Source organism: Ochotona princeps, chromosome 2, assembly GCF_030435755.1.
Source record: "Ochotona princeps isolate mOchPri1 chromosome 2, mOchPri1.hap1, whole genome shotgun sequence".
NCBI classification, from domain to species: domain Eukaryota; kingdom Metazoa; phylum Chordata; class Mammalia; order Lagomorpha; family Ochotonidae; genus Ochotona; species Ochotona princeps.
In genome coordinates this window covers 44,099,458-44,111,420 of record NC_080833.1, presented here as the reverse complement: position 1 = coordinate 44,111,420, position 11,963 = coordinate 44,099,458, and the positions used below count along the sequence as shown (strand labels likewise).

General features: G+C 39.8%; 1 protein-coding gene across 2 annotated transcripts in view; it reads left to right on the top strand.

Moving 5' to 3' along the window:
• Positions 1–11,963, top strand: part of USP24 (ubiquitin specific peptidase 24) — a 143,644-nt gene that overhangs the window by 96,028 nt on the left and 35,653 nt on the right. For both annotated transcript variants that reach the window (XM_058656156.1, XM_058656161.1), the window contains exons 37-41: positions 1,885–1,955; positions 2,599–2,759; positions 7,912–7,973; positions 9,577–9,768; positions 10,716–10,833. In XM_058656156.1, coding sequence (XP_058512139.1) covers positions 1,885–1,955; positions 2,599–2,759; positions 7,912–7,973; positions 9,577–9,768; positions 10,716–10,833 — 604 coding nt within the window. The remainder of the gene's footprint in view (positions 1–1,884; positions 1,956–2,598; positions 2,760–7,911; positions 7,974–9,576; positions 9,769–10,715; positions 10,834–11,963) is intronic.

Here is an 11,963-nt window from a genome sequence, read left to right as displayed (position 1 = left end):
GGGAACCATATCTTGTGGGAATAGGCCAAGTTTCTGGGGGAATTACTCACAGTTTTTCATTGATAAGGTCCTACTATGGGAGTGTTGGCATGTGAAGTACATAATGCTGGTGGAGTTTCTTCTGAAGGGGTACTTGCAGTTCCCCTATAGGTGATCAAGGCAGTGTGTCTGCACTCTCTGAGCTTCCTGCCTAGTTGAAGAGTTAAAACAACCCAATTTAGTTCATCTTCATGGTAGGCTTTGGCAGGCTGAGCTGTTACTGATCATTTAGTGTTGTATCACAGCAAGCCCTGTCCCCAATGGTCTCTTCTCTGTCTGCACTCAATTTGTTTATCTCATCCAGGGTCACAGCCCTCAATTCCATCTGGATGCTGACAGCGCCTCTGTGGCTGTAGCCTGGACTCTGGCCTGTTCACCTGGCTATCATGTGGGCATCCCAGATTTATCCCGCCCAGAGCAGAACACCTCATGTTGCTTGTAGCACCCAAGAGGTTTCCCAGCTTAGTTGATTCCTTCTTTTCACTCACTGCCTCTAGTCTGCTGGCCTGCTGGCCTCCACATTGTCTGGGTTGCAGTTCTCAGGATCCTGTCATGTTAGCAGGCCCTTCCACCATGTTTCTGACTTGGATTGCAGCCACGATGCCCACCTTCTCCCGCTGCTTCTGCCCAGGCAGCATATTATTTACACGGTAGACATAGTGGACCTCTTAAACTGTAAGTCCTCTCCCAGACCACCTACAGCTTCTTTTCACCCAGAGTAAAGCTAGATATATTATTAAGGCTTTTAATATCCATACACCCCTTCTCCTTGACATGTGTGTGCCTCCCCCTTCTCCCCTGTCCCTTCATTCTGTGTCAGCCACCCAGGCCTCCTTTCCCAGGAAGGAACACTTGTATTGACTGTTCCCTCCCCCTCTCTGACATGTCCTACAACCACCTTTCCACATGGTTCTAGAACACCTTATCTGCTGCTTTTGTTTACATGCCATTTCAGTGAGGTGTTCTCCGACCACTTAAAAAATTACAGACCTTTCTTAGCCCCAGCAATATCCCACCTCCTTTCCTTCTTTTCCAGCTTGTTTTCTTGGGTTTATTGTCATGACCCCATCCTCAACTAGGTTCTAAGCTCTGTGAGGTCAGAATCTAGTCTATTTTTTCCCCTCTGGGCCTTCAGCCAGTGAGTGCTGCTCAATGCGTGGCAGGCCTTCAGTAGCTACACTGAATGAAGTCTTCACAACCCCACCTCTGGAAATTATACCCATGCGTGGGAGCCTTCCTCTAAGTTATTATTTTTTATTTTAGACTGTTATGTAGAAGTGGTGATCATTATATATTGTGTACAGCATTCCAATCAATCGTGAGGAACATAGAGAGGAAGTAAGGCATCCTTTTGATCATTAAAATAGTTTCCAGTGATTTTCTGTGGGCAAGAATGCTTTAGAAGGTTTACATACGGGAAAGACAAGTCATTATCCCATGGCTTTTGAATATGTCACTCTCCGAATTGGGTTTTCCTAGAATTGCTTAATTTGGAAATATTTTCAGATCAAGATAACAAAAGTATCAGTTCAAGTTTTTGGAGTATATGTTGCATTTCACAAGCATTACTAATTTATCAAGAGAATTACATGTTTATTTTATGACTGGGATGTGCAGGGCATTGTGGGAACAAAGATAAAAACAAGTGCTCCTGCTCTCAGGCACTTAATTTCTTGGAGCAGATGTGCAAAGATGAAAGCAGTTGTGGAGGGTCCTGAATTCTGACCCACATAACAGAGATGAATCTGCTTAACTTGAGCCTAAGGAATTACTCAAAATCCATAAACTGTGTGACCTAACTTAGTTCTTTTCCACCCCCAACCCCATTCTCTTTTTTACTTTTAGCATCTTTCTATAACTTGCCCTGTGTTGCTGATTTTATCATCGATATCCTGCTGGGATCACCAAGTGCTGAAGTAAGGAAATTTTTTTTATTATTACTTAGGTCCCTTTGGTGTGTTCTGTTAGGGTTCTCCTGGGTACCTGTGACGTTACTGCAAATATGGAAAATTTAATCCTCCCATGGACTCAGACAAAGACCACTCTGGAAGAAGTGGGACCGTTTGCACTCACCTGCCATCCCCTCTGCTACCTTTTCCATATTCCACAAAAGTTATAAGACTAGAGTTAGGATTCATGTATGTTTATAATAAATTAAGCACTATGGCTAGTGTTAATATCCACAGCTTACAAAGGCAGCCAGCATTAAGCATCAACATACTGAACAAATTCAGGAAGACAAACTCAAGCCATAACCTTCCATTAGATTTTAAAATTCTGACTTTATGATGTGTCCTTGAAAAGTAACTTTTTAAACAACCTGAACAAGAGATTTTCTTATTTTCATTTACATTAATGTATAAAATCGAATGATTTAGGAAATCAGTTACCAAACTGTATTTGTTTTAAGTTACTCCAAGGTTGTTCAGTGGAAAGTTACCACTAAAACTGAAACACCTGTGGCCTGTACAGTCCTTCAGCGCCGTACTGAGTAGTGTGGTCCTTTGGAGAATCACTGCTGAGTGTTCTCTTAGTGCAGACTGGTGTCTTTAATTTCAGATTCGCCGGGTTGCCTGTGATCAGCTGTATACTCTGAGTCAGACGGACACTTCAGCTCACCCAGATGTGCAAAAGCCGAATCAGTTTCTCCTGGGTGTCATACTTACGGCTCAGCTGCCTCTCTGGTCCCCAACCAGTATTATGAGAGGCGTCAATCAGAGGTATGTCATGAAGATGAAAGAGCTCACAGTAAACAAAGGATAAATAATGTGTGTTCTGCTCCCCTAAAGTCCTTAGTATATAACTGAGATCATGGAGTTTCTACGTTTTTCTTCTAACATCCTACCCTGAAAGCGGGATTTGTGGTTTTCTGTCCTCTTGGGACAGAAGAGTTAGAGCAAACACTGCCAGGCTTTCTTTTGTGTCATCCCATTTTACGTGAGGCTGGTCCCAGTGGAGAAGTCAACGTTACTTCTATCTACTTATGGTTCACTTTGTTATCTCAGATACTTCATAGCTCCATGTCTGGAGGGAGCTGGGTTCTACTCTGAACTTGCTTTCTTGGCTTCAAACATGCCTAAACTTGTGACTCAGTGCCTGGCTTAGGCAGGTCACTCTGCCTTCCCCATGTCATGTCACAGGCTAGTCTGATACCACATGTTCAGACCCCAAAGGGAAGGTGGAGGTAACCCATAACCTCAAATTCTTGTTGCTTTCTCCAACTCAGCTTTACCAGACAGCCCCAGACATGGTGCCTTTCAAGTGTCTTGGCTATTTATGTATTTATGTATTTTTGAATTAGAGCCTGGAGGTGGGAGGTTTTAGGGCTGCTCCTTTTGTGTCTATTTTATATCAGCATAATATCCTCAAGGTTTTTTCATGTTGCAGCATATATAAAAAAATTCCATCCTTTTGAAGGCCGAATAATGTGTCTGTGAAAGACTGTCTTTTCCTATCCATTCATCTCCATTTTGATTGTTTCCGTGTTTTGGCTTTGGAGAACAGTGCCACTGTTAGTTGAGCACACAGGTCTCTTGATGAGACCCCTTTTGAGTTCTCGGGGTATGTACCTGCCATGGACCTTGCTTTGTCATACGGTAACAGCATTGGTTTTCCAAGGGACCACCTGTGTTTCCCACAGCAGTTGGGCTTTTTTACTCTGCTGTTAGCATGTAGGCACACTCATGCAAACTTCTCCACATCCTAGGCAGCCTTGTCTCTCCCAGGATGGTTGGTTGTTGTTTATTGTTGAGTGTGAAGTGGTATCTCATTGTGGCTTTGATTTGTATTTCCTTACTGGTTAAGAATGTTGAGCACTTAATTAAGTGTACATGTTCTTTGGTGAAGTGTTTAAGACCTTTGCTGTTCATTTTTACATTAGATAAATTTGCTTAGTTTTAGCTCATAATTTGATCTATTTTTATTTGGTTTTGTGTGTTGTGTTAGGCAAGAGTCCAACTTGATTCATTTCCAAGTGATGCCAAGTTTTTCCAGCAGCAGTTTTTGAAAAGGGTGTCCTTTCCTCAATGAGTGGGTTTGTCATGCTTGCTGAAAATTGCTGGATCGTGTAGTCAGAGATGTGTTTTTTGAGTTATTTCAATTTTCTTATTCTTTCTGTCCTGGTGCCATGCTGTTTTGATTACAGAAGCATATAGCGACTTTGAAGTCAGGAGTATGAGTACTCCAACTTTGGTCTTTTTCAAGATATTTTTGCTATTTTGGTTCCTTTGCACTCCCATACAAATTTTGGGATGAGTTTTGCTCTTTCTATAAATGTCATTGAAATTTTGATAGGAAATTCATTAACTAGGTATGTGGGTTTGGGTAATATTGCCATCTAAACGAGATTGTCTTCCCTACTTTGAATTCAGGATCTTCCTTTCGCGTATATCATCTTTAATTTCTTTCATTAGTCTTTATAGTTTTCACTTTATCAATATTTCATTTGCTTGGTTAAGTTGATTCATAAATATTTGGGGTTTTTTATGCCATTTTAAAAGATTTTTTTTTCAAACTACTCATTGCAAGTGTAAGAAATACAACTAATATTTTGGGAGATTTTTTGTTTGTTTTGTCTTGTTCGTTTATCTTGAGAGAGAGGAAATATACCTGGCAGGAGTGGTGGGGTACAAGATGCACTCATTTCTGCTGCATTACTCACCAGGTCCTCGATCTGTCCCCAGTCAGTGATTGAAGCTGAGAGCCAGGATCTCAGTGCTGGTCTCCTGTGTGAGTGGCAGCGACCCAAGGACCACTGCTTCCCAGGGTCCCTGTTACTGGGAAACGGGAGTCAGGAGTCAGAGCTAAGAATCAAACGAATGCACTTGAATGTGAGATATAAGCTAGCCTAGCTGCTCTCCCCACAATTAATATTTTATATCATTTATATACATATATACACATAGAAATATATTATGTTTTTGTATTTTAATCCTACAACTTTTCTAAGTTCATGTATTAGTTATTACAGGCATATATGTGTGTTTGTGTGTCAGGATTTCTACATGTAAAATGATATCATCAACAAGCAGTTTTACCTGTCCCTTCCAGTTTGAATTTCTCTATTTCTTTTTCTTACCTAATTGCTCCAGCTACAATTTTCCATTTTATGTTGATTAGAAATATAAAAGCAGACATCCTTGTTCCTATTCCCAGTTTGAGTTTTTGTCATAAAAGGGTACTGAATTTTGTCAAATGCTTTCTTTATCGAGTGAGGTGAAGATGGTGGGTTTTTTTCTTCCTCCTTTCTGTTAATGTGGTATTACCTGATTTTCCTGTGGGATCATCCTTGTGTTCCAGGAATTGATCCCACTTGTTTGTGATCTGTAATATCTTAAGTACACTGTTACATTGTATTTGCTAGTGTTTTATTGAAGATTTTTGCATCAGCATTTGTAAGGGGTATTAGTCTCTCAGTTTTCTTGCAGTGTTTCTGTCTTAGTCTGTTTAGTCACATGATAATCCATGCCTCCCTATAAGAAATTGGGACGTGTTGCCTCCTCTTCAGTTTGTTATTGTTGTTTTTTGTTTGAAAAATTTTTGAGGACTGGTGTTAACTCTTCATGAAGTATTCGGTAGAATTGGCTCCATGTCAGGAAGCCATCTTATCCAGGACTGCCCGTTGTTGGATGGTTTTTAATGACTGATCAGCTCCTTTCTAGTTTTAGGTGTAATCTACATTTTTTTATTTCTTCTTTATTTACTTCTTGACCAGTTTTATCTTTTCAGGAATTTATATCATCTAGCTTGTTCAGTTTGCCAGCAACCAGTTGCTTATGCAACTTGTTGTCTCCAAGCCTTTCTGTTTCTGTAGCAATGTCCCCACCTCCATCTCAGAGTTTAGTCACTTAAGTCTTCCTTTTTTTTCTTAATTTGTTTCAACACTTGTTAGTTTGGTTAATTTTTTTTTCCCCAAAACCAACTTTTGAATAGTTTTTGCCTTGTTTTTCTGCTCATTTTACTTATTTCCACTCTATTCTTTATTATTTCCTTCCTTCTGCTCGATCTGAGTTCAGTTTGTTCATTTTTATTTCTAGTTTCTAAAGATGTGAAGTTAAGAGTGTTGATTGGATATTTTTCTTGGTTTTGAATGTATTCAATAACTTTTGTTGGTGTGTTGCATTTTTATTTTTCATTTGCCTCAAAATATCTCTAATTTTCCTAGCAATTTTTTCTGCAAGTCTTTACAGATTTGAGTAGGTAAACATTGGTTAGATTCTCATGTTAATACTTGAATGTAAGAGGTTCTTTGACCTTGGGCCTGGCATGGTGGCCTAGCAGCCAAAGTCCTCGCCTTCAACGCACCAGGATCCCATATGGGCACCGATTCTAATCCAGGCAGCTCCACTTCCCATCCAGCTCCCTACTTGTGGCCTGGGAAGGCAGTCAAGGACGGCCCAATGGCTTGACACACTGCACCCTCATGTGAGACCTGGAAGAAGCTCCTGGCTCCTGGCTCCTGGCTCCTGGCTCCTGGCTTCAGATTGGCGCAGCTCTAGCCTTTGCGGTCATGTGGGGAATGAATCATTGGACTGAAGATCTTCCTCTCTGCCTCTCCTCCTCTCTGTATATCTGACATTGCAATTAAAAATAAATAAAATCTTTTTTTGAAAAAGAGGTTCTTTGACCCACATATCAGAGTCTAAAGATACTATTTTGAAACATTTAATTTTCAAAAAAGGAAGCAGTCAGGCTTTTGCTTTCTGAGATGAGATCACTGTGGATGACTTATAAATGTTTAAGTGTAGCCAGAATTTACAATCTTGTTCTTAGCCATCAAGGCATTGAGCATGTACAGTAAAAACCATAAAAACCATAAAAATTCCTTTGTATATCTTTCTACTTTAGAATCCCAACATGTGCTAGCTAAAATATTACTAAACAGGTAATCCTTTTGTCTGAGAGACCATTGATTCTGAGTATTAATACTGAAGCCATTTTTAAAAAGGTAAAGCTAACCCTTGAGAGGGTCAGCTTACTTAATTTAGACTTTGGATGTAATATTAAATTCTAAACTTGGGAAAGAAGCAAAAAGTACTAGATGAAATTTTAAACATACTCTCTCAAAGTATATCTTTTTAAAAATACATTTGGAATGTAGAGCTGTTTGATTTCATGTAAAATTGAGTCTTTATGTGTTTGCATAATTTTGAAAATTATGAGTCAGTGCCCCAGTTTGTTTTCCCTCACAGTAATGACAATAGTAGTGACTGCTGTGAGTCAACAGCAGGCCACACAGCATGCAGGATCCTTCACTTACATTTTTTCATTTATTCCTGAGGATAGCCCAATGAATTTTGGAGTTTCATCTCCTTTTCTTACAACCATAATTCCTAGATCATTATATATTTTCAACAACCTATTTATGGACCTTTTATTTATGTTTGTATATATGCATGTGATTTATTTTAGGAATTACAAAACTCAGAGATAAAAGTGAAAAAAAGTTTCCATGGATATCCAGCCATCAGTATTGGAGCCAGGATTAAGGCCAATGTCTATCCGATTCTAAAACCTGTGTATAGCTACTAGAACTGTAGAAAAAGCTTTCCTGTTGCTCCTACATAAGTAAACTTGTCACCATTTGAAATGTACATCTATTTGTTATCTGTCCTCTGTCTCCCTTGTTCTTTTGTCTGCTGTTTCCTTAAAATAGTTTCAGACATTTGATAGGTTCTTAGGCATTAGTTGATATTGGAATGCATGAATATAATCAAGGCATTATGTATGTGATTAGCTCATGTTGCTTAAAAATGTGATAAATTTAGTATTCCCTCTTGCACTGTTTGTATACTGTATCTGTTTAAGTAATACAGAATGTAAGTTAATATAAAGGTTGTCAGTTGTGTAACTAGAATCTGTCTTGTTTTTTAGATTACTATCTCAGTGTATGGAGTATTTTGATTTGAGGTGCCAGTTATTAGATGACCTGACAAGTAAGTAGTTGCCTAACTTTGGGGAAGGTGGGAAGAAAGCCAGATGAGCATTTTAAAATCTGACTTAAGTATCTCAATTGTGAGTGAAGTTGTAATTACTGTGTCAAGTAGGATTTTGAGAAACGGCATGGGCTTTGCAGTTAAATCACTGCTTAGAATGCCAGCATCCAATATGGGAGTGCCTGATTCAAGTTCTAGCTATTCTTCTTCCTGTCCATCTTCCTGCTCATGTATGCTCTGGGCCACAGCAGGTGATGGCTCAAGTCCTGGGGTCCTGCCACCCACATGCGACACCTGGATTGAATTCTGGGCTGTTGGCTTCAGCCAGGCATGTTGCAGGCATTTGGAAAGTGAACCAGCCACTGAAAGCTCTCTCTTCCTTGCCCTTTCTTCCCCTCCCCTTCGCTTCTCTCCCCTCCCCTCTGTTTCCCCCGCTCCTCCTTTTTTTCTTTCTTTCCTTTCACCTCTGTTCTCATCTCCCTCTTCTCTCCTCCACTCTCTTCTCTTCTCCTCCTCCCCTCCCCTCCTCTCCTCTCCTTTCCCTTCCCATTTCCTCTTCTCTTCCCCTCTCCTAGCTTTTCAAATAAAAATTAATTTAAAATTTTTTCTTAAAATATAGTTAAATTTTGTTTTCTTGAAAATTATCGCTTGTGAGCAATGAGCTCTTGGATGGCAACCTTTGAGGTTTTACTCTTTGGTGTGTTTATTAAAGACTGGAACCAAGGATTGCTAAACACATATAGCTTTTGACTGCTCTGTTGAGTAATAAATGATGAATCAGAATATCTTAAAGGGTCTTGGTGGGTAGGGAGGCTTTAATTCCCAGGGAAGTTGTCTTGAACCTTCTAATGGTTGCCAATTTTATATAATTTTTCATAAGCTAGCACTCAAGTAGGCCTTCTATGCATTGCAACCTGCAATATGAATGTTAGCAGCATTGTGTAAACAGGGAAAGGGGTTGTGCAGTGAGTGAGTGATAGAGACAGAACTCATATGTGGAACCAGTCCAGCTCAGTGTGGAGTCTAGGGTCCATCTTACTCCACACGAAGACTGCTAGCTCTCCCCTTAGAGGGCCATGGGCATAGCCCTTTATCATTCTTCCTCTGACCCCCTGTGTTAACTCCCAATGCTTGTTGGAAGAGAAAAAGAAAATACATGAAAGCAAGAGTAGTTCTCAGAGGTGAGCTCCTCATTTAGGAACCTGGACTCCAGCTTTTCTCCTTTGCAGAGCTCTACCCTCCCTTGGTTTAGTAACATTGGCAACTGTGTAGGTTTTCCCTTACCCCTCTCTCCCTGAGGTGTCTGGCAACCATTCCCAGCAAACAAGGCACATGTGCAGTGCAAGAATTGTCTTATCTTACACCTCACAGTACAACATCGTGACTTGCATGGAGGAGGCAGTTAGGGATATTGCTTGAATGAAGGGATCTCCCTAGTCTTCGTGAAAAATTGTGTAAGTCGCTGTAACCTGCTGTTTCATAATGACTGGTTTTGGAGACATGTGAAATAAACAGTTGGAACTTGACTTTTTCCTAATTCGCTCGAGCTTTGACTCTGACATCAAGTCCTTTCTTTGTAAAGAATATAATTTTTCCCTCTCAGCTTCAGAAATGGAGCAGTTAAGAATCAGCCCAGCCACAATGCTTGAAGATGAGATTACTTGGCTGGATAACTTTGAGCCTAACCGCACAGTTGAATGTGAGACCAGCGAAGCAGATAACATCTTACTGGCAGGACATTTACGGCTCATTAAGACACTTCTTTCACTGTGTGGGGCAGAAAAGGAAATGCTTGGTAATTATTGCTTCATCTCATTATGCGGCAGACAACCTCAGTTTTCAGTTATTGTCATAGTGTTGTGTGTAATTAGGAAAATAAAAATAAAATAGGGCCAAGTGTCCCATGGGGGTATTGACCAGTTGGTAGGAAATTGTCTGGAATTTTAATGGATAATCAACTTACGGTGTATTTTACCTATGTCATTATACTAAATAGAAAATCTTAAGGAATTTCAAGTGGTTGAATCACTTAATTTCTTACTGCCATGTAAAAATTATACTTCCACATAGTTCTTCTCTTTTTGCTATTATGTACCTGGTAATACATAATCTATTATATATCTTACTACTGTAACAGACTATTTTAATCTAGAAAAATGGCCCTCACTACCACCCAGCATCCTTGACAGGGTACATATGAGACTCTGCTGGGGTACATAAATAATTTTTAGAAGCAAGTTTAATATTATCTGCTGTATTCAGAAATCAATGAAAAATTAAGTATTCTGGGAGATTCATAGAAAAGGGTGATTCTCAACCCAGGGGAGACAGGTGTATCATTTTTACCTAAAGAAAGCAAGGTTTAAAAACTCTCAGAAACCGTTTTGTGGGCTACCGGTTTCCCATAGTACAAATTAATTATGCACTCAGACTGTTCTGTCTTGTGGTATTCTTGGCACTTGTTTCTAACATGAAAGCTTGGCTGCTTTCACTATGTCATATGCTTATCAAAGAAGACACCTTCATGCATCTATCATTTATCCTGTCCCCTGTTCCCCCGGCCCCTGCACCACAGAGACCCCTGGTGAATAGTCAGTGCTGAGAGATTAAGCATTAATTTGGCCTATATGTACTGCTGTTGAATAGCATTGGTTCTTTTGCCTCTCTGAAAGAAAGTTCAAGATAGGCTCTCTGAACTGAAATTTGTGATCACACTCAACATGGATTTATGCTCTGTTCCAGGTTCATCACTCATTAAGCCATTGTTAGATGACTTCCTTTTCCGAGCATCTAGGATAATTTTAAACAGTCATTCTCCAGCTGGCAGTGCTGCCATCAGTCAACAGGACTTTCATCCAAAGTATGGAACATGCACGTTGTGTTCAGTTTTGGTAAAAATTCTCATTTGAAACTTTAGTCCCAAAATATTTTCTTAACTTGAAGTTTGTCTTCCATCTTGTGAGTCTGTGTATCTGATAAGATGTTATCCCTGTGAAGGGGCTTAGTGCAACGCCTGCGCACAGAAGGCACCAAGCCTGTATGCTGGTGCCATTACCGCCACCTGGAGGGCAGGATGTGCAGTTGCACAGCTAACCTGATGGGTAACACATTCCAGGAGGAAGGAAGGTTGTGGCAACCTGTGTCGAAAACAAAAATAGTCTTGAGGGTTTCATAGGAGAAAAGTATAGATGCTTCAGAGCATGAACCTGAGTGTCAACTGTGTCTTAAGATGTGCAACTGCTAGGGATTTATTAGTCAACTTGGAACACATTTTGTGTTGGCTTTTATGGGTAGAAATTAGAAAGATCCCTTTTCAGTGTTGTTCTTGAATGTTGTTTGTTTATACCCTTGGAAATAGGAGCAGATAGCTGCAAGCTGCTGTCTCATTTGCTCTCAATCTAACTTTGAGTAATGCAGTATGGGGACAAAAGTAAGGGCTTGGTGTGTACAATGAAAAAATGTCAATGCAGTTTCAGTAGTAATTGAAATGGTCAAGGCATAAAAATCAGTCTTTTATGAAATCTTAAGTTACTTTTCATGCATAAATACTTAGACTCCTTATTAGCAAAATCCATTATAGTTTAAAAATCCCTATACTAAAATTTTTGGGATATTCCTTAGGCTGTGACTACCATCCCCACTCCTATCCCAGTCATGGGGTTATGGAGTTGGGTGCCAGGTCTCCAGGAGACTTTTATTAAAGCAGCAAAAATGCACAAATGTTTTTAGTTTACATACAAAATAAATAGTTTTATTCAGACTAATACCTCCATCAGCAGGAAGTACTTTTGTTTTTTAGTCTTTTGTGAGAGCATTTTGTTTCATCCTTCCCTGGCATCCTGATTGGCGTTCACTTGTCCCAGTGTCTCTCAGCCTTTTCCCATCAAAACCTTAAAGCTAGAAGAACATATAAAGTATGCAAAACTTTTCATAAGTAACACTGCTCTTACATCACACTAGCACAGCCCTAATGTTGTGTGTGTGGTACTT